The 22,978-nt window shown below is 44.5% G+C and overlaps 1 protein-coding gene across 1 annotated transcript; it reads right to left on the reverse strand.

Moving 5' to 3' along the window:
* Window positions 1–262: 262 nt before the first annotated feature.
* Window positions 263–15,935, reverse strand: LOC136323235 (uncharacterized). Its single transcript, XM_066255060.1, has 4 exons — window positions 15,871–15,935; window positions 9,343–9,473; window positions 4,160–4,372; window positions 263–1,382 (listed from the first exon to the last, which is right to left on the reverse strand). Exons 1-4 carry the CDS (start codon window positions 15,905–15,907, stop codon window positions 1,086–1,088), a joined length of 678 nt encoding a protein of 225 aa, XP_066111157.1. The 5' UTR covers window positions 15,908–15,935; the 3' UTR covers window positions 263–1,085.
* Window positions 15,936–22,978: the final 7,043 nt, after the last annotated feature.

Raw genomic sequence — 22,978 nt, forward strand, 5'->3', positions numbered from 1 at the left:
TGATTTCAGCCTCAGCCGCGGTGGACAGTTCCCTGTGGACTCACGCATGTCTTACATTGACAGTCTCTAGGAATCGCTCCCTGTATTTCTGCATTTGTCCCAGGGCCTTCTCCGATGCTCTGAGAGCCTGCTAGGTGGCACCCAAGTTCTGTCTAGAAGTGCAGGGACTTAATCAAGGGACAATGGGAGCCACTGAATAAATACTCCAGCCTCCCAACCCTCGGGGCGAAAGTTCTGGGAGGCCTTCTGTACAGTTCTCAGAGTGTCCCTGCAAAATTATAACCCTGTTGTCTAAGGCAGAGACTTAGTTAATGTGGTTATAAAAATGGCCTTTTTTTTTTTTTTTGCCTTTCTCATTTTTCTCTCCTGATTCTTGGGATCACTTTCCAAATAAATTTCAATTTCCTGCATACGAGCTCATGACTTGGGCTCTGCTTCGGGAGAACACCAGCTAAGACACCAACTAGGAGGACGCTGGGTTCCCATTTTACCTATTGGAAAACTTCCCCGAGGTCACGCAGCTGGTCTTTCTGATTCTAGGGTTCACGTTCTTACCCGCCCGGCAGCACCTACCCCAAGAGGACTGCGGGTCCCAGCGAGGCACCGAGCAAGGTGGTCAGGTACATTTGCTGCCCCATTTTGGTCTGTGAAGGAAGCTAACTGGACCTGACAGAGGAAGCGAGCCCATTTTCTCTCCTTTAAAAACAGCCTTATTTTCACTCATCCCATTGAGGAACGACCACGCTCACCCGAGGAAACACGACCAACGTCCCCAAATTTCTAGGTCATTAGAGCATGCTACTAAATCGAATGCCAGCAGGAGAATGTGGCACAGGTTAGTTTTGCAAAGCCCACCAAATGGAAATAGTTAGCAGGCATCCCTGTGTCTTGCAGTGTAGCAATCCAGGTCAGTGCTTAGACACAGAAAAGGGTAGAGGAGGTGCCCAGACGGTGCTCCTTAAGGCGCCACGGGGATTTTCTGGCTAGCGGAGTTGAGGTTGGAAAGAGTGTCTTTCATTGACTCTAGTTCCCAGTGGAGGTTGGCTTGGTCAGAGGCCAGTGTGGTTGGGTCCCCTTTCTGGTGCTCAACAGATGCCCAGTTGCCATGCCTTCTGAAAAAGAAATAGGGACCCTAGGGCCGTGGAAGCAGCCGTGACTAAACAGACATGTTCTGGAACTCCTTCCAGTTGGACAGATGTTGTGAAGGTGGGAGGCAACTGGTAGAGCTTGAGTCCAAACTTCAGGGCGAACAGTTGCTCTGCAAGGGTCTCAATATGAGGCGGAGGTGGGTGCTGGCCAGTTCCTCGGATGCATAACGCACCCCCGGGTGGGAGACACACCTGCCCCCAGACCCACTTCTGCTCCCATCCACCCAGCTTGGTCTAAAAACAAAACAAAAAAGACAGAAACAAAAAATAGATAAAACATGGCAGACAGGTAAGATAGGGCGAGCAGTTAGCTGCCCCTGCCCGCCTACTGCCTCAATAGATATCCCACTTATAATAAAAAGGAAGCGTGTTACAGGGTAATGATTGGTGAGGGCCTTTTAACCAGTACATACCATATTTCCTCATGTATATGATGCACTTTTTTTTTCAAAAAATTTGGGGTCTAAAAATTGGGTGCGTCTTATACGTATAAGTGGTTGTAGATATTTTTTACTTGCATTTCCCACTTTTTTGCGTTTGTTTTTGAGCTCACTGTTGAAGACAGTGATTCGTCATCAGACACAGATGAGGACAAGCTAATGGATGGGAGTTCTGACAGTGATGAGGAGTTGTATGAATTTTATGATGAATAAAACTTGAGTTCAATAACTTTATGTAATACTTTTTTTTTTTTTTTCCAAATTTCGGGCCCTCAAATTATGGTGCATCTTATACATGGGGAAATACGGTAACTGATTTCTGTGCCATAAATACATTATGTATCCAAAGGCACAGAGCGTTTTTCTGGGCCTTCTTTGAAACCATCTGGAGACTGGTTTAGGGACTAGGTTGATGGTTCCATAGTCGTTCTCCTCTGATCTTCTCAGTGCTCACTTTCTGTTGGGAATGGCCAGTGGGAGGTGCCAGCAGGAGACTGAGGGTGAGAGGAGAGAGAGGCCAAGACATTTCCTCTCCCTTCTCTGCCCGACCATCCATGGTCCTTGCAACGGCACCTGCTAAGTGGCTTCATGTCTATGGAGTCAGCACTCACCAAACTGCATAAATACCATCCCAACAGTCACCCTGATAGGTCTGGAGGAAGGGTAACAGCTCTCCGCTATAGCTTATTCATGGGCACTCCAATAAACCTTATTGGTTCTCTTAACCCTGCCTGTGCCTCTCACTCAATGCTCCTCAAGTCAATTCTCTTGAGGGTGCCACCTGTTTCCTATAGTAGCTACCATCCGGGACATTAGATCCTTAGTTTAAATACAATCTCAGAGACAGCTGACATGTACTGACTCCTACCATGTGCCGGCCCTTGCTCTAAGCATTTTGCCTGTATGATCTTGCTATCTCTCACTATAACCCAATGAGGCAGTTTCATTTTTATGAATAGTTGACCATTATTTCATTGTCAGATATACTCTAACTTATTTACGCCATTCCCAATCACACATTAAGGTTGTTTCCACTTTTGCAATAGTATAAACAACACAGCAATGAACATCTTCATCCATATCTCTTTGCACCCTTGTCCTGTTTTGTTTGTCATTTTGTTTGAGTCGATCCTTGGGAACGTGATTGCTAGGTCAAATGGGGTCACATATTTAAGGCTTTTGATATACAGTTTGTCTGTAAAGTCATGGTGCACTTTTGACTGGTCATAGGAAAGCAACAAAAGACGATAGAAATGTGAAATCTGCACCAAATAAAAGGAAAACTCTCCCATTTTCATACCTATTCAGTGCAGTTCGATGTGGCTCATGCACAGATTTTTTAGGGCTCCTTAGGTAGCTATCCCGTATAGCCTCTACAGACTTGTTACTGACTGATGGCCTACCAGAATGGGGTTTCTCCACCAAACTGCCGGTTTCCTTCAACTGCTTATCCCACCGAGTAATGTTATTCTTATGTGGTGGCGCTTCGTTATAAACGCAACAATATTCACGTTGCACTTTGGTCACGGATTCGAATTTAGCGAGCCACAGAACACACTGAACTTTCCTCTATACTGACCACATCTCGACTGGCATGGCCATGGGCTGCTCTGCTGTATACATGGTGTTATGTCATCATCTGCGCATGCGCACATGCTGCCACATCATCCTACAGAAACTGGGAGGGTTTTCCTTTTATTTGGTGCAGATTTCACATTTCTACCATCTTTTGTTGCCTTCCTGTGACCGGTCAAAAGTGCACCATGACTTTATGGACACACTGTATATTGCTCAGTCCTCTGAATCTATTTCTCAATTTTTCACCCCATTAGCAGAGTGTAAAAATGCCAGTTTTCTACATCTTTCGCGTAGAAATAAGTGAGATTGGTAGATTAACTTGAAGTCTGCACTAGCCAATTAGGTGAAAACACGGTCACACTCCCTAGAAGACCAAGGTGGCAGGTCTCCCATTCCAGGGCCGGTCATACGCCAGTTTCATGCATGTGGGAAAGGCTGGTAGAGAAAGGCTCAATCCCTTCCCCTTCCCTCCCTTTCTCCTTTTTCCCTCCTCCCTCCCTCCTCCCTCCCTCATACTCTCTTTCCGTTTCTTTCTTGCTGCGATTTGTTAGTAATGTCACCCAGGGCAAATGACTTCACTCCTCTGTGCCTCAGTTTCACCATCTGTAAAATGGAGGTAACAACCCTACCTCCTAGGGTTGTTGGTAGGCCTTAGTGAGATAATGGCTGTAACATCTGGCCCAGAGCGAGTGCTCGGTGCATGACAGTGACCATTATTATTGCCACGCAGTTTATCCAGCTGTTCCTGGTTGCTACATCACGATTATCATGACCTCGAAGAGGTAAGCCACTTGCCCAAGACCACTGAGTTCTTAGCTGGCAAAGCTAGGAATGGAGCCCAGGTCACTCTCAATTGAAATCTGGTCCTCTGTGAACTAAAATAAGAATTTGGGGGTGGGTAAAACTTCAGCAACTTTTTGTTTGGTCAAATTTGAAAGCAGTTTTTAAGTTCCCCACTTATATCTATCCAAAATGTATTTATTGGTAATCTACCTGTGGATTATCTCCCTGCGGGCTGGGGGTGGAGGGAGTCCTGAGGTCAGACCAGTAGAGCAGACAGGCCTGTCCTTCTCCTAAGGCTGGTGAGGTCTCAGCAGCACTCCGTTCAGTGGCAGTCCAGGCTGGAGTCACCTGTGGCTGGGGCAGGGCCCAGGGGAGCCCGAAGTGAACTCCATGGAATGTGTTCTTCGAAGGAGGAAGGATTTTCTGTTCCCAAAGAAGAGGGAAAGAGATGTGAGACCAACAAAGCAACAGTATCATTTACAGCTGCCTAACACTTCTGGCGAGGGGGGGGGGATCCAGTCAACTTCCTGAAGAGGATGAGTAAGAGTGGGGCAGCCAGTGAGTGGACAAGAGGGCACCGGTGGCAGTTGAGACTGCTCCAGAGAAGGGGGGGAGGTGACAAGCTTAAATACCTGGGGGATACCAGGGAATGAAAAGAATTTTGGTACAGCCATGATACGGATTGTAAGGGGGTGGGGTGGGCGGGAAGCAGTTGAAAGAAATGAAACTGAAGAGGCCAGATGATGAAATGCTTTGTATACCATATTGAGAACTATGGAGTGGATCCTGTGGGCAGTGGGGAGCCATTGAAGGCTTTAGGCAGGGAGCATGACATGGTCAGTTGTATGATTCAGGAAGACTGTTTTGTGAAAGCCTGCCTTGTCCACAGCAGTGTTCCCAGTGCCTAAAACGATGGCCGGTGCATAGGTGCTCAGTAAATATTAGTTGACTAGGTAGCCTAAGGACAGATGACTCTGGGAAAAAAACAGAAGTATCACCTGGTTCCTGATTTTTGTTTATTCTTTGTCTTGACTCAGTAACCAACCTGGAACCAAACAGGAAACTGGGGTCATCAGAACCTCTGTCTCTCTCTCCCCCAGGATAAAGAATCCTGCTGAGTGTACATTTAAAAGTGCTTTTGCTCAGGGGTTCAAAGTAGTGGAAGTTCTAAGAATATCTTGTCATTTTTTCTCCTCCTCGCTGCTTCCAAAGGCCTCTGTCCTGCTTGATTCAACATTCATCAGACACCCTAATTTTCATATCTTTGCCTTGTATGAACTGTGGGCTGACCTAACTCCTCTCCACACTGGGTTTGGAAGTAAAGGAAGCAGCTGAATGTCAGTGGCCACCCCCCTGGGGATATTTCCCCTTGGGGTCAAACTACCTGCAAATCTTTCCCTGCTACGAGGAAACATCCCATGTTTCAGGATGTGCCTGGGGTTAATTCCAGATCTTCTAGGCTTAGGAACCCCCTTGACTCATTAGAACAGAAACCGAAGAGGGATGACTCCCTTAGACACGCTGGCATCAAAACCAATATGTCCTTGGTGGGGGACACAGTCTGGTGTAGTTTAAACAAATTAAGTCTCTTGAAGAGACTTTCAAGTTACACAAATGGGAATTCAGAACTCCAGGCTCTGCCATTTATTAATTGTGAGGCAATTTAATGGCTCAGTGCCTCAGTTTCACCTCTAAAAATGCACATATCTATTCTGTTTTACAGGGTTATTATGAAGATTAAATGAGCTAAAGTAGAAAAAGTGGTGGATGTTTGGTAAAGAGCAGCCACGATTTTCTGAGGACACTTACACCCAGGGGACATCCATGCACAAGCTATGATATGGGTCAGAGACTGAGAAAGGGAGGAAGTGGCAATTTTGGGTCTCTTTTTTCTAAATACTTTCCCCTTGCCTCTTTTCTCTCCCTAATGTCCTTTTTCAGATCTGTTTTAAAGATCTTAGTAGATGTAGTGTGTGTGTGTATGTGATATGGATATGGTCATAGCTGTGCAATGCTGATCAAAAGTTCTTAGGACTCCATTGACTGCAAAAACAGAACCCCAGTTTAAATCCTTTTTGGCTCTGTGACCAGGAAGGACATGCACCGAGTTGGTTTCAGCAGCCCATTCAGGGGCGAGAGCTCCCTCTCTCTATCTCAGCTTTTCTGTTGCAAATATTCTTCCTGGGGGGAGGGGGCTTTCAAGGCACGGTGGGTGGAGTCACAATGGGGCAAGGACAGAGGGAGCTCTAAGCATCTATCACTTCAGCTTTTAGCAGCTCTAGAACCAAGAGAATGCTTCTCTCTGTGGATGTCATTCAGGCCAGGGGAGGGCTCTGATTGGCTGGCTTCAGTCACATGCCTTCTATTTGAACCAATCACCAATCATCATGGCAAACTATGGCCTATTATACTAAGCACAGGTGTGGGTCAGGTGACCTAGGCTACACATGACAATGGATACAGTGTGTGATGGGGGGTTCCATCAGAGTGACAATTGTGCCAGTTTAATGCCAGGGGGTGTGTTCTGAGAAGTGTGGTGTTAGGTGATTTCGTCTTTGTGAGAATGTCACAGTGTGTACTTACACAAAACTAGATGGCCCAGATGACTACTGTAATTCTGTGTGTGATCCTGTCTTACGACTGGCAGCACAGTAGGCCTGTTTACACCAACATCCCACAAACACGTGAGGAATGCATTGTCCGATGTTAAACAGCTACAGCATCACCAGACAACGGGAACTTCTCCGCCTGTGGGACCACTGTCGTATATGTGGTTCGTGGAAATGTCCTTATGTGGCACATGGCTGTATGCTGTGTGTGTAAGAGTCACGTTTATCAGAAAACAAAACAAAACGAAAAACAGGCAGACGATAACCATGTCACAGCCACGACTATGCCCTCTTTTCTCCTTCCCTTTCACGCAGAGGAGGGGATCTGTTTGTTCAGTAAACACAGCCCTGCTGGGACCTGCTGGAGCTGTGGACAGAGGCGAGAGAGTGTGGGCTTTGGATTTAGACATGTCTGGGATCAAATTCCAGCTTTTCCCTTTGCTGGCTGTGATACTTTAGGCAAGGTGCGTACCCTCTCTGAGCATCAGTTCCCTCAGGTGTAAAATAGAGATCGTACATGACAATTGCGAAGATGAAATGGGCAGTGCTTCAGTAAGTGGTAGCTAGTATAGTGATAATTACTATCATTATTCTCCTAATAATAGTTATTATTAGTATCTTCGGGGTTAAGGTGGATGGATAGAAAGGAATTCCAAGATGTGAACCTAGAGGGAGTCAGTGTTGCTGTCGGATTAGAGATGATCTCACCCAATTACTCCATTTAAAGGTGGGGAAACTGAGGCCCAACAGATAACTTGACCTGTATTAGATACATGCCATGGACCCGAGAAACAGACAAAAAGGAAATCTTTGCAGGAGACTGAACCAGGAGCCAGTTAGCCTCGCCAAGAGCTTTCAGAAGTTACGAGGCCACAAAAATGCTTTTTGGCTTGAAGCATCCAGATGGGCCCCACCTACCTTTCTTAGAGTCGGGCCTCCTTCTCACGACTGGACCCTGCACTGCCAGCCTGGTGAGTCTGAATCGTTTTCAATTTTTAAAATAATTTGTCCTTGAAGTGTTTTAGAAAGGCTGGGTCTTTTCTTATGAGAATTAGAGCTTCCGAAACCTTCGTTTATGGCATGACCTTCACCTGATACTCATATAGAACATTTTCCTCCCTCTCTTCCTCCCTTTCTCCTTCCTCCCTCCTCTCTCCCAGCATCTAACCCTTCAGTGCATTGTGCCAAGGGTGGGGTCAAAGAATCACTCATTTGTGCATTTATAATATTTCTCAAGTTCGTCTATGTGTCTGGCACTGTGTCAAGACCCTGGGCACTGGGGACACAGCCGGAAACAACACCCACTTAGCGTCTGCTCCCATGGGGCGTGGGGCTAGTGCTTCTCATTCTCCACTCTGCGTGCACAGATTGGGCTGAGTGTCTTCCATGAGAAAGGCTGGTGTGGGGTGAGGTGGAAACGTGAGCAGGGCTGGAACATGGGGAGAAAGAGGTTTGGGTTCACTGTGAGGGCAAGAATAGCCTTCGAAGGGTTTTAGCAGGTGAGGGTCACACTCATACTCATGTTTGGTGGCACTGCCCCCTGCCCATGTCTGGAGCATCGACTAGCGTCACCCGTGTCTGCGGTCCCTGGACCTCATTGTCACAAGGTGCTAGGCTTCTATCCACCTCCAGGCCTTTGCAGAAGCCATTCCTTCCACCTGGACACCCTCTCCTCCTTTTTGTCAAGTTCACCCTTCTTCCTTAAGCATTCGCCTCAAATGCTTCTTCTTTTGGGAAGTTTTGCCTGATTCCTACCTGTGCCTTTTCCTGCTGGACCAAGTCCCTGACCTATGCTCTCAAAGCACACAGTATTTCTCTGTGTTCCAATGATCACAATTGAAAAGAAATAATTAATTGTGCAATGGTTTAATTTTCTTCTGTGAGACTGTAAGCTCCATGTAGACAGGGCTGGGTCTCTTAGTCACTTTTACATCTTCAGAATCCAGGACAGCGCCTGGCATGTAGAATCTACAAGTAAATATATGTCAAATTAAAAAATAACAGAGGGAGTGAGTGGATGAATGATTGAGGGGGTGAATGAATGAGAGAATAAATAAAAAAAAAGAATGAGAGTTTGAATAACTAATCGAGGGAGTGAATGGGTGGATAGATGGATGAATAAATGAGAGAATGAATGAATGAAAGAAATAGCAGTCACTATGTTTGAAATGTGATTAGACTTGGAGGTCTAAAGTCAACTGTTGACACCTAGTTTTTGCAGGGTGACCCCTCCCATGACCTAGTCACTTACTGGCTTTTTTTAAAAAGCTGGCATAAGGTCTTATAAATCATTTACTGATCTTGCTCCCATGTACCAAGTGGAAAATAATTTTCATCCCTGTGTCCACTGTGATCGATTGCTCATGGCTGCCTAGAGTTCTGGGTTTGAGAAGCCTTGGGAAGTTGCTATGGGCTTGGTGGTGAATGCTGCTCTCCATTAGCAATGTCCACCAAGAATACCTTCAGGGAAACAGCATCGCCCATTCCTATTGGTTTGCTTTGACCTCTTGGTGTAGCTGTCCCCAGATGGCAGGGCTCAATCAAGTCCTAAAACTAGTCCTTTCTTGTTATTGGGATGACCTAAAAGATCCATTCTGCTGCAACTACTTGGCATGAAATATACATATTTTTCCTCCCCCACTCACTTACTCTCTTCTTTCCTTCTTCTCTCGAAGTCTGTCACAAGCCCATTGAGGGACCACTTAGTCCCATCTGGAAAGCTAAATTGGTAAATTCCATAGGTTCTTTTGTCTCTTGAGCTGAAACCAGAATGTAAGTCAGTACCCAGAGGGAGGATTTCTCAAGAGACAGCCTGAGTCCGGCTTCGGGAGCGTCCCTGGGACAACGCAGGTCTCTGGGGTCCACCTCCTTCCCTTGCCTCCCGCTCTCCACCGAGCACCAGGAGGTGGCATCATCTGCAAAGGGCAGTGGACAAGGTCTGGTGAGGACAGAGTGATCTCTGGCATTGTAAACTGAGCCGGGGGTGGAGGGGCGGCCAAGCTGCTGAATTCAGCCATGACCTGCAGTTCCCAGTCCCCTTCGGCCAAGTCCGCCTCCAGTTATTTTTAGCATGGGGATATGGAAGAGACAGTGGGCCAGCACTGGGCAGATAGAGTTCTGGTTTTGGCCAGGCCGGTTATTTGTACCTGGCGCATTGGGGCCTTGATTTTCTCAGCTGTAATCTGAGTAAAGTAGGAGCATCATCATCATCAACATCATCCTTTTTGGTATCAAAACCATCATCACCATCCTCATCATCTTCATCATTATTCTCACCATAACCATCATCACAACGTCATTATCATCTCCACAACCACCACCATCATCCTAATTCTAGGACAACCTACTGAGCATTCGTGATGGTGCAGGCACTCTGCCGTTCACTGTGTAAAGCACTTCTTCTTATCTAACCCTCACCACCGTCCTGTGCACCACGCATGTCTGTACATCTGTACAGTAAGTCCTCACTTAACGTTCTGCGATTTCAAGTGAAATGAGGTATAAATGAAGCCAATTTTACCGTAGGCTAACCGATATAAACAGGAGTTAAGTTTCTACAGCATCTCCTTGATGCTATTATGGAATGATGTTGAACCAAATGACATTATTCAAGGACCAGCTGTATTATGAATACTACTGTTCTTCCATTTGTACAGGGGAGGAAGCCGAGGCTCGGAGAGGCAAACCTTCTCCCTGTCTGTGTGAGTGGTAGGACCCGAATCAAACCCAATCTGCTTTTGTTCTTAACAACTAAATGATGAAACCTCTCCGAACTCTCTCTAAAAGTCCACTCCAGATTGTAAAATAATCCTGGCGTCATTTCAAGTTTTGCCATCTCTGATGATTTCTTAAAAACATGTTCCTTGGTAGAGCCAGGAGCATTGTTAATGGACCTCCGTGATTTTGTTCAGGAAAAACTGAAGCCCCAAGAGACATGAATTGTCCACGGCCACACAGCAAATTAGGGCCAGTCTGGGAGGCTGTATGGTTTTCCTCTAGGCAGAAAGGAAGAAAATTGGTCACAAATCACTGGTTTAATTTTCCCCAAGCTCTAAGAGGAAAGCAGTAGGAAAGCCAGATTTGAAATCCATAGGTCTGGTTCAGTATCTTACTGTGTACTGTTGTACGATCTTGGTTGGTAAGTAGCTGAACTCTCTGGGCCTCAGTTTTCTTATCTGTAAAATGGAGATTATAGTACCTACCTTATTGTGGGACCATAAGGGTAAAATAAGATAATGTATTCAAAGTACTTACTTAGCATAGTCCCTGGGACATAGTAAGTGCTTACTACACAATTATAATGACTCTCGTTATTACTAGGCCATATGGTCTATAAATATAGATCACAGAGGATATATTACTACTATATCTTGTATTAATTCTCACAGTTTTTTAAAATCAATCCTTCCTTCCTTCCTTCCTTCCTTTTTTCCTTCCTTTCTTCTTTACCTACCTCCCTCCCTCCCTCCCTCCCTCCCTCCCTCCCTCCCTCCCTCCTTCCCTCTTTCCCTTTTTAGTAAATCATTTCCCTCCACTGAACCATTCCATTGGGAAGAAAAAGCCAAAGATAAAGGGAACTAAACCCAAATTTCCTGTATTAACTGCAAGATTTTTAATGCAGCGAGGTACTGCTGAAATTATGTAGCCTCACGATGTGTCCCAACTTGCCTCTACATGTGGCTGAGAAATTGACTCTTGTCCCCCCCGTCAAATTATTAATTAGTTGCCTTATTGACTAATTTATAAGCACTCAGTCAAATTGAGCAGCCAATCTAATTTGGATGGGAGAACAGTGAAAAGCTTTCATCCACCCATTGCTCAATTGGGTGCAGGTCACTGTCTGGAAGAGAGGCTTGAGAACAAGGCCTCAGGACCTCGTGGGGCGCCGCAGCTCTGGGGTGGCCACTCCTGAGCGGTCTTGTTTTCATTGTCCCTCTGCTCGGTTTCATATGAAAAAAAGAGGGGACCCCCCCAAATATACCCTCTCTAGTTTGAAGGTAGGAAGAAAGAGTTTGAAAATCTATAGAATTTCTATTAAAATGAAATATTAGCTGTTCCATGCCTACTTGGTATTGAGTACTTCTACTTTTCTACTTATTGGTAAGAACGATCAAACACTTTTTAGGTGGTTTACTTATGCATTCTTTGTCATCTGAACCAACAGGATGACAAGAGTGGGATAAAGGGGGCTGTCAGAAGGTGTTTTCTTTTTAATCTCTGTGTTTCCAGAGCTTCTTGCTTTCTAAGGAGTCCCCAGTCTTTTGCAAACGTTTTCTCGACACCTTTAGGATGGAAGGCAGTGAACATCGTTGTTGATTTAAAAAGGTAGGGAATGGAGGTGCAGAAAGTTGGAGCTGTTTTCTGAAGAGGAACAAGCACTTCCCCAACCCTCTGCTTCTGGCAGAGGTCCTAAAACAGCCTTTGAGAGAGGAAACGGAGAACATGTCTACCGGCAGGCGGCCTGGCCCAGAGAGGCAGGTACTTTCTCTTTCCTTTCTGGGTGAGATGAAGAGGCCGTGCAGTTCCTAGACAGGACCCAATGAGTCCCCCCAATCCCAAGAAAGGCGGCCAGACCTCAGCTCCCGCTCTGAAAAATCCTCTTGGGGGGCGGGGGCGGGAGGGGAATCAAAACAAACACAACATGGAAAGTTGGCTTTCCATTTGTGGGGGACTGGCCGGCACCACCCTCCACCCCAAACACGCTTTTGATTTGGTTTTATTGGCCAGTGAAAAGAATCATTTCATAGTCAAGAGCCAAGCAGTGACAAAGGGGTTCAGGTAAATTAGTTTCAGTTCTTACGCAGACGGCCCTTCTTCTCTGGAATCTGAGCTTTAGAAAATAAAGCCTGCTTACCACTTAGCCTCTCCACCCCACTTTCCCCTAAGCCTTTTAAAAAAGGATTTTTCTTCCCTTTCTAAGTCTCTTAAAGAAGAGTTTCTTTTCTTTCATAGAGAGGGGTTGGGGGAATTAAACTCACCAAAATATCCTAACACCGGTGCATGCAGAAAATTCAATGAAATCCAAATTAGGTGCATTAAAAAAAAAAGTTGTTTTGTTGGGACCCTTAAAATATGCAGACATACACCAAGAGAGAGCTTCAAAGTCCATTTAATAACTAACTGCTTACCTGCTCAAAGCATTTACTCATGGGTCCCCCGTTCACCTCAGTCCCCAATACTTAAAATGTAGTTAAAGTTTAAGCATTTAGTCCCGGAACGTAGCAACAGTGACTTTGCACAGAAGCGGTGTCCATAAAACCTACAAGCTCAGTTTTCCATGACTCCGTTGTAATTAACAATCCAGTAGTAAGTTAATGGTCTGGAATCCACAAATGGTGTGGAACTACAGGGCTTAAATATTTTAGAGGGGGCTCCTGACAGCGTGCTGGGTTCCACAATTTGGCTTTGTAACTGAAATTTTCACCAAGGCGTGACACCCTGACGGTGAATGTTTCCCTAAGCACGGCCTGAAAGATCTCCCTTGGACAGATCTGGGGGTCCCCCAACCCCTTTCTTCACCTTTTCATTTGGTCCATTCTCCCCCCCCCCTTTTTAGTTGTTCTAGAGCCTCGGTTTCTCTCATGCAGAAACACCATGAATCTATGATTCTTCTCCGCTTTTGTTAAATTATCTTCTCATTGAAAGAAAGAATTCAGTTTCTCCAGAAAACATACCAGTCCCTGACTGGGGGTTAAAACACAGTATAGTTATTTCAGGTGACGTAAAACCCGGGCCGGAAAAGATGGATCATATGCACAAGGGAACAAAAGAAGAAACAAAAATGGCAACCCTTCTAAGGCTGGCTGATGCCTAAAGAGCAGTTTAGTATTTAGACACGAGAGGCTGGAAGTCAGGAAATTTGAGGTTCACCCTGACATTCCGGCTCTTAAATCTGTTGTGAGCTCAGGGACACAATGGTGTGAATTTTTAGCAGAACATCAGTTGGACTTCCAATTTCCTGGGTTTCTGTTGGATTGTATCACCAGGAAACATTATATTCTTCTCTCCCACCCCAAATATAGCAAATTTCTTTTACAAAGACTAAAAAAAAAAAATGTTTTTTCCCACCAAGTTACAAAAAAATGCACGTTATCTTTCCCAATAGGGCATCATCTATTATTGGGTATTCTGGAGAGCTCACAAAACAGGCACAAAAACACTATTCCGAACCCGTTTATTGTGTTTTGTCAGATAAAAAAGCTGATGTTGATTTATTATTTCATGTAGATATCATGTAGACATCCGTGTTTGACATTTCCTGAGAGATATTTCCGTCTCAGAAGTCTTTTTTTATAAAAATGCGTATTTTAAAAGACTTCAGTTTTTTTTCTTTCTGTTTGTGTATGTGCGGAGGCGGATGGGGCTTGACTTCTAAAGTTCTTCATGCTGAAGATGTTTGTTCACTTAAAAGAATTTACTGGGAAATTACAAACTTTCTAAAAGGGGGACATTTCTTGACAGTCAGTTGCTTACAATAACCCCCCCCCCTTTTTAAAGCCATTTTATCATTCTTTCTTCCTACAATTACAGAATGTTTTAAATGAGTGATTGCACCTTGATGTATCTCGTGATTTAAAACCGACCTTTGAGAAGGATGGTAAAGTGCTTTCTGCATTTCGTAGGTCAATAAAAATCAAAAGCAGTTAAAAAGAAAATAAGTATACAACTGGATTTGTTATTTTTGCAAAATCAGCCGTACATATAGCCCCTTTCCGCAGGGGTGGGAAGAAGGGAGAGTGGGTGAAATTTCAGATCGGGACGGAGTTATAACGCACATCAAGAAAACTGGCCCTTTAATGAAAGAAATGAAAAAAAGCTTAATCACCCAAACCCCTCCAAAGTGACACTTCAAATTACATCAGCTTGCCACACGGTAATTCAGAAGGAGAGCCTTTCATCTGAAAAATGAAATACTTAATGATTTCAATGAGTTTTGTACCTCCTCAAATTTGGGATCTGCCTGGGTTTCTCTTATAGCTCCAACATATTTATGGAAATGATTCTTTCTCTCGTTTTCTACCCCCCTCCCCCCTTCTTTTGACGTGAAGGTAGTTTGTTTTCTGTGGAAGAGTTGGGGTAGGGGGAGGCGTGGAGATGAGCGGGTGTAGTTAAAAAAGAAGAAATACCAAATGGCTCATTTTCTAGCTCTCTGAGAATATGAATAGTTGAGTGGGTCAGCTCTGCCCAAAGTTGGAAGGCATAGATTAAGATCATTTTTCTCAGCTGATTTTAATGATTTTAATGTATTTGTCTAAAAAAAAAAAAAAAAAAAGAAAAAAAGTAAGGGATGAAGAGAAAAAAAATTGAAATGTACAAAGAGCGCCTAATGAACTAGTTAACATTCTTACTATCAGGAAAGCCTAACCCATTCATAAATAAACAATTTTAAACCGCCTTTACCCACAAGGCACACTCTCTCTCTTTCAGCTCCCTTTGGTAATTTGGAGTATAGGAGATTAAAGTCTTTTGGAAATTTCCAAGGTCAGACCTCAACTAAAATAGGATTAAGGGGGTAAGGGGAAAGAAAAGAAAAAAAAAATGAAGAGAAGGGTTTTATTCTCTCCTTCCCCCTTCTCCTAACTATTCAAAATAAATTGGAAGTTATTTCTCGAAATCCCCCTCTCCCCTGGCCAGTGGCAGTCCTTCAAAAGAGCTGAGATTGTTTTAAAGTTTTCCAATTCCCTTCCTCTCCCCGCTCCTCCTCCCCATTGTAAGAAAAACAAGAGTGGGGAAGTTAAAGGGGAAGTTGGGGTCCCTTCCAGGCGGGACTCCAGGGGGCACTGTGACATTAAGAACTTTGGCTGTGAGAGGCTGCTAGTTTGATCACTGCTGAAAGGAGAAAGAATTCTCCAAGTTTGCAACCATTTTCTCCTCAGATGTTCCAAGCCAGTATTCCAACAAAGGAAATGAGAAAGGGAAGCCTCTTATTCCCCCATCTTCTTTCTGTGCCCCACGGGTAGTGTTGAATTTTGGTACCAAGGACACAAGATTTTGGATAGTGAAACACACAGAGATAAAACAACTCAGTAAATGTTTCTTCTTCTTCCCTTCCCCTTCCTTCCTTCCTTCCTTCCTTCCTTCCTTCCTTCCTTCCTTCCTTCCTTCCTTCCTTCCTTCCTTCCTTCCTTCCTTCCTTCTCTCCCTTCCTCCCTCCCTCCCTTCCACCTTCTTTCTCTCTTTCTCACTCGCCTCTCTCTGTCTCCCTCTCTCTTTTCTCATGTTCCCTTCCTTTCCTTATTCCTCTCTCCTTTTCTTCTTTTGTCTAATAGCTTCTCTACGAGTAAACAACAGAAATCACGTCTTTCTCCCTACCTTGGTTGCGGTTCCTCTTGTTCTTAATTCGATCCATTCTTTTACCAGGTCTCTTCCTGGATGCTGCTTAGCCTGTTCATTCATCAGATTTGAGCGAGGAGCGCTGTCTCTCTACATTTTGATAGATCTTAACAGTAATTATGTGGCAACTTCAAAGCAAAACTATTTTATTTGTGTGCTTTTCCCCCTGTTTTTTCCCCTCTTTCTGTGCACACACTGAGACACAGACACATACACACTCTCACACACACTCCTAACCCCACTAAATCCAAACAAAAAATTCTTTTCAAACAGGGCAGAAAATTGAGTTGAAGTGAGCAGCTGGTATTTCAAATGTACGATGATTACAAAAACCTCCCCAAATTTCTGGGAAAATAATGAAGGAACTCTGTAAAGAAATATAACTTTTTGTTTTTAAATAAAAGAAATAGAACTTATTTGACTAGTTTCAATTAAAAAAAATTGTGTGTGTGTGTGTTCTTGCCTCAAAATTTCAACATTTTAGACCAGGGAGCAATAATATAATAATAATAATAATAATAATAATAAAAATAAAAAAAGAGTTTGACGTATATATTTAATTAGGCTCTGCCACAGTGAACCTCGCCCGGACACAGTCCCGTTCCTGACGTGGAGGACCTAGTTCTAGCAAGCGTGTGCCTTTGCAAAGACCAGTTCATGGCAAAGAGCAAGTGTTTTGGAGAATATTCTTACATCTTCCAACAGTGTCTCCCTCCACTCCCCAATTCTGCCTTTGTTAATGGCTTTAAATATCAGAGCCGGCTCTCTCTCCAGGTTTCAAGGAAAAATAACATTCAATAAAATAATGAAGAGCAAGGCTGGGTGTTCATTGATGAAATATTTTCTAGGGATTTTGACTTTATTATAAATGAGTGTTTTTATTTATTTGTGTGTGTGTGTGTGTTTTAATCTCAGGAACTAAAAATACTAGAAAGGAAGGAAATTAATGAAGGGGCTGAAAATGCGAGAAACTCTTAACCAAATCCTCCCCTTGTAGAAGGTCTGGAGTTTGTAGGGGCTTCTGAGACCCTGAGCCAAAAGCACAAAGGGAAGTGACTCTGAAAGTCCCAAGGACACGTGTGGTGTAGGAGTGTGTATACACCCAGCCCGGGACCAGGCTTCTCTACGGGGAGCCTTGCTAAGCACGGCACTTCGCAACATTAAGGAAAACTTCCATATGGTGTCCTTGGAAAGCAAATATCTGACTTTGTGTGTGATGGACACGCTTTGTGGTGAACATTACAAATAAAAATGTGTCCCTCACATTCTTTTCAAGAGAGGGGTCCCTGCCTCTTCTGCCAGTTTTGCCCAATTCACTGCCTAATTTGAAACCGGAAGCAGTCGGGGCAAAGCCAGCTCGAAAGAAGCACACCCAGGAGTGGGACTGTCTGTGCTCTCTCTTAGAATAGGCAAAATCGTTTCTAAAGGAGAATGCCAGTGTTTTCTCTGGATTTTAGTGGACTACAAAAAATGTAAGAGCCTGGGAAAAGGCAGAGTCCATATGAATTTAAGTAGAAACATTTATTTTTGTGGGAAATATATCAACTTAGTCATAAAAATATACATTTGTGAGTTCTATTCTTGCTCCTTTGGAAACGGGCTTATTCATCTCAGTTTTAATTTTCTTTCCCTTTTTTTTTTTTTTGCCTTTGTTGTGTTAAGTTCTGTAAACTTACTGAGGATCCTAAATCCTTTTGCAAATTGTGATATGCTGATTTAGGGGTCCTGATTATACATGTATGAACCCAAAATTCCAAAGCGTTTATTGTTCTTCACCAATATAACACTTTAACAACAACAAAAGTAATAAAAGCAATTATAAACAATCTCTCAGATTTCTGATTTTGCCTTTTAATACCTAAAAATAAGTGAAAGATAGGAGGCTTTATTTCCAAATGCCTCATCCCAATAATAGGATATCAGTACAGCAAAAAATTATTTGTTCCCATGCATGAAGGTTCCAAAAACATTTTCCCCGCAGTTTTGAACCAGGGGAACATTTCCTAGTGTGGCCTTAGAAGCAGGAAGCTGTCGTATATAAGTGGCCAGCAGATGGCACTCCGCCCCTGGATACTACTCCTGAGCCTGATTTCGGGTGCTATTCTTCTTCGGGGTAAGTGTGGAAAGGCACTTGGGGCCGATTCTGTGCAGTCCACAATATCATCAGGAGGCCTGGAGAAGGAAAAAAGTAATCAAGTTAAAGAGCTGTATTTGCAGGTTGTGGGGCTGGCTTGCTTTTGCAAAGCTTACTAGAGCTAAAAAAAAAAAAGAACAGGGAAACACGGTGTGGGTGTTTGGCCTGCCACCATGGAGCAGAAAATAAAACTGTGGCTTTGTAAGATTATCTAAATTCTTTCAGGCATTTGGGGGGAAAAAGTGGGTTCTTTGGTTAATGCTTTAATTACAACACCTTCATACACACCCTGTGGTAATGAAAGGCATTTTGGTTTTTCTCACACCTTTGAACTGAAGTTTTGGTTGAGCATAAGTTGTAGTGCTGGGAATGCCCATGGAGGAGCAGGGAGAAAAGAGAGATGAACGTGTGGGTGTGGGTGGGGGTGTGGGTGTGGGTGTGCATGCATTTGTGTATATTTGCGTGACATTGTCAGAAACGGGGAAGGCAGTCGACAAATACAATTTTTGGATGAAAGGGATCCCACATGAAGGAAAAAAGCGAGGTATACCATGACTACAGAGTCCAAAGGTCTGAATCAAAACTGGGAACACCTGAGCCACCAGTGGATCCTTGTTGACCACGTTCCAGTGCGAGAGGTAAGGATGCATAATTGCAGTTTAGATGCCCAAGTGCTGTAATTTCTGGGACAACTGAAGGTTATGGAATCGTTGCTACAAAGCATGGGAAATTGGACAGTCCTTTAAATCTGCATGGGTATTTGGCCACCACACTCTGGGGAGGAAAGGGAAGGAAAGGAAGTTTTCATTTTTGTGTGTGTGGAGGCTCCAAGGTTTTTATAACATAGCTTCCCCATGTAGTCAAAAACCTCAAGAAACTGGAACTCAGCCAATCAGAGCCAGAGAGGCGAAGAACCAGGAAACAGTGGCTATCAGGAATGTATGAACACCAGAAATAACAAAACTTCTTCATGATACATCCTGGAGTCAACGTAAACCAGTCCTCTGTCTCGTTTGTGTGTTCTGAGGCTCTACATTTATGTAAGGCAGAAGAAAATCTATTTTTGTTTATCTGACGTGCTAGTTCAGGATTACACAATCTGAGCTGGAAAAGAGAGCGGTCGTGACACAAGGCCTCATTCGGAAGGCGGTTCACTCCAAAGCGGGAGCGGTCACTGCTGGTGGAAGGTGCTTTGTGAAAGTCAGGAGCCATGCGTGGTGCTGTGTGTGGAGCATCTCATGTGGTCGTCATGAAAAAATCCATGGGAGAGGCCTATTATTATCCCACTTTACAGACTAGGAAACTAAGGCTCAGAAAGGTTAGGCCACTTGCCCAAGATCACACAGCCTGAGAGATGTAAAGGTTGAGTTCAGACACCTCCCAGAGTGAGCTTCATACTAGGCAGTCTAAGCATGATTTTCAAGCATACATTGTGAGGCAGGAAAGGACTCTCTGTAAATGAGGAAAACCCACTGAGCCGGGAAGTACACTTAGTTTCCTTAGAGTGATGGCTCAGGGGTTTGGGACACGGAGACACAGATGTGTAGACCTGCTGTCCTCCAGGGATGCCGTGTGGGTGGGTAGAGAAGCCGGTAGTTTCTGTTCAGCTGTGACCTTGTCCCCACAGTTCTCACATAGCAGGAGGAAACTGAAGCCCGTTTACCTGATCGAGAGCCACATGGGACAGAGCAGACCCGGGGGAGATGGCATTGTCCTGGGACTCGGAGCCTTGGGGAGAAAAGACTCTTCCAGGTTCTAAGGCGCTTAGCCACCCCTGCCCCACTGTAAAGACGACGTGGCCCTGGCTCCCTGGCAGTTTCTGGACAGGAATATAGCTGAGAACCTAAAGTCAAGGAAGAGAGAGCAGTCCTGCCCAAGAACCTCTCTCTAAACGTCGTCTTTGCCTTCCCGCCGGCCTTCTCTGTGACCTTGAAGGCTCATTCCAAGTGGCTTGTCTTGGAAGCCAGATGTGCTGGTGCAGGCTGTAGGAAAGAGCTAGCTTGCAGGAAGCACTCCGGTCAGGACTCTGGGGGAATGACCTTATAAGTACAGGTTGGTTTCCTTGTTGGGACCGGGGTAGGGGAGACTTAGTCTTCTGTGCACTCTGGGGTCAGGGTGGGAATCTGACCGCCTTCATTGTCATGTCAATGCTCTGCAGCTCACCGTCTCAGTGAGGAGGACTTAAGTGCTTCCCACCTGGATGCTTTGTTCTCTCCCAGGCCCTGCCCCATGTTTGTATTTATCCTATAATGTTGCAGCTGTTCACGGAGGGCCTCGTAAAGGCCAGGTCTGAGACTCGGCACCTAAGGGCTTTAGGTACAGTGAGGGTGATGAAGAAATAAATAGGCATTTATCCGTGCTAGAGGCGGTCAGCTGTGATTGTGCTGGGGAGGGCATTTAATTCAATTTTTTAGGTGGGGAGTGGAGGGAAAGAGCAGGGAAGACTTCCTGGAGGAGGTGGCAACTTTGCTGAGACCTGACACTGTGTCAAATCAACCAGGTGAAGAAGACAGGACAGAGAGGACATTTCAGGGAGTGGGAATAGCACATCTAAGGAGCTGGTGGTAAAGGGAGGAAGCAAGGTGCTGGAAACTGCAAATGTGTTATCTGGCTGGGGCCCAGGCAGAGCTGAGGTCAGAGAGTAGGCAGGATCGAGGTCTGCAAGCCATGCTAAGGCATCCATGCATTATGCAGGTGGCAGTGGGAGCTAGGGAACAGTTTAGGGCCAGAGTTGACCCCACCAATTCCAGTTATACCTCGGTGGACTTGGAGAATCGTGATTTGTATAAACAGTATCATTTTTCCAAAATATGGATGCTATCTCTGCTTCATAGCTTTTGCTGCCCCGGGTACTGGGATGCAGGGACTCAAGACAGAAGAAGGCGCAGAGTCTCTATTCAAGCTGAATTATGATGGTCAAACCTAAACAAACCACAAGGAAGGCTAGAGGGCCCATCCCAGGAGCCATACAACTCAGGAAGAAATAACAAACCCAACAGAACAACAGTATCTTGCAGATTGTTCTTGGTAGTATTTTCATACGGGAGGCCAGATCTCAGTGAGAAATGATTTTGGCAGTTCACAATGAGCAGCCCATGTTGGCAAGAGGACCATTTAAAAAGATACAGATTTTTAAAAAGACGTAGATTTCTTTCCCTCCCCCAAAAGGACTTTATACCATAAGCCTTTCTTTTACAAAGGGAAATCATTTTGCATGTTGTGACCGATTTCCCGCCTGCCCGGCTGTCCTCCTTCAATGGAAGTAATTGGGGGAGAAAGGTCTGCGGAACATAAGCTTTGATGTTTGGGGGAGGGGGGAGCACCTTTTCAACAAATGTCCGCTGCAGACACAGTGATTGAGAAAGGCACATCCGTTTTGGAAAATGCCTGCTAATTAAACGACTGTTTTCAACTGGAAAGCATGTCTGAGCTGTTAAGATACATCCTGATGAAGTTGGAAGGAATGCTTTAGATGTTGGCCTGAAATGGGTGTTTCGTGTAATACCTGGGCTTCCTCAAGTCTCAGACATTACATTTCATTCATTTATTCATTCATTAGTTCATTCATTCATTCAACAGGTGATTGTCGAGACCCTCCATGCCAGGCACTGTGGTAGGTGCTGGGTGTTTGATAATGCACAAGCCTCCTGCTGGGAACGTGTATACTAGGAATAAAGATCGATTTTATTAAGGACCCTTTGTGCCCAGTGTTTTTATCAATAAACTTGAATAAAGAGGGAACACAACTGGGCCTTCCGAGATTGACTGACATGAGTCCCAGTCCAGTCTCCCCCATTTATTAGCTGTACAACCTTGAGCATTTGCTTTTGCCTTTTCCAGACTCAGTCTCCCCATCTGTTAAATGGTCAGAACAATAGTAGTTGCCTTATAGGGTATGAGTGACTGTTAAAGGAGGTAATGTGTGGAACGCGCTTAGTTTACTGTTGGGTCCACGGTAGGAGTTTGTGTGGGAGTTACGTTCATTATCAAGACCAAGGATATCTCAGTATTTTTAGAAAGTAAATTCATACTCATTGTGAAAAAAAATCTAACAAATATAGAAGCCCCTGAAATAAAAGGTGCCCCTACCATCCAACACCAGCTATTATTAACAGCTGCAAGTGACTGCCAACCCCACAAGGCTTCAGAATGAGAAAGCAGTTTGTTGACTTGCTAGGCTACCAAGTTCGGAGTAGAGATATGTGTAGACAGCCTCTCCTTGCTGGCCTAAGGATGGCCTCAAGACACCTCCACACTTACCTCCTTTGCTCATAGTTCTAGAGGGCCCAGGATCGATTCTGATTGGGTGGCTTGGGTTGTGTGCCCAACCTGAAAAGCTTGGGGGATGCTGTTCTCCCATTGGCCAGGCTTGTGTCACATGTCCACTGGAGCAGGGGAGGGGAAATGGAATCAACTCCATCCAAATCAATGGACTAAAAGAAGAGGGAAATTAGGTGTACATGCATGCATATATCTATGTGTTATATATATATATATATATATATATATATACACACACACACACACACACACACACACACACACACACACACACACGTATATGCCAAAGATGGGAAACTTGCTTTATTCACTTAAATATATAAATATACCATGACCACCTGAGTAGAATATAGATAAATTGTGGGGTTATTTTAAATAAGAGTTTTAAAATTGGTAGGATTGGATATTTGAACTCATTTGACCATGATGCCTCCATTTTATAGGCAGGAAGACTGAGACCCCTGTTTGAGAGGCTCTTGCTCATGGTCATACAGTAAGCGACTCTCTTCTGACCCTTGAGTCCTGTGGCCTCTCCCTCTCTAAGTTTTTGTCCAGTGAGCTCAGTGAGCCCTGGGCAGCTGGGATCCAAGAGGAAGTTGTGAACAAGAAGTACTAAACGCATAAGACGAGAAAAGCTGAGTTTTTCTCAAGTATTTTTTGGGGGGAGGGGCA

The sequence above is a fragment of the Saccopteryx bilineata genome, chromosome 2, assembly GCF_036850765.1.
Source record: "Saccopteryx bilineata isolate mSacBil1 chromosome 2, mSacBil1_pri_phased_curated, whole genome shotgun sequence".
NCBI lineage: Eukaryota > Metazoa > Chordata > Mammalia > Chiroptera > Emballonuridae > Saccopteryx > Saccopteryx bilineata.

What these genes read in the sequence shown, in the direction of transcription:
- LOC136323235 (XM_066255060.1), bottom strand. Translation starts at nt 15,907, where the DNA reads ATGGATCGAATTAAGAACAAGAGGAACCGCAACCAAG. An exon ending in CAAGAGGAACCGCAACCAAG is followed by an intron (nt 9,474 to 15,870) that starts GTAGGGAGAAAG and finishes TGCCCTTTGCAG; the next exon opens with ATGATGCCACCTCCTGGTGC. An exon ending in TTGAGAAATCCTCCCTCTGG is followed by an intron (nt 4,373 to 9,342) that starts GTACTGACTTAC and finishes CTTTGGGAACAG; the next exon opens with AAAATCCTTCCTCCTTCGAA.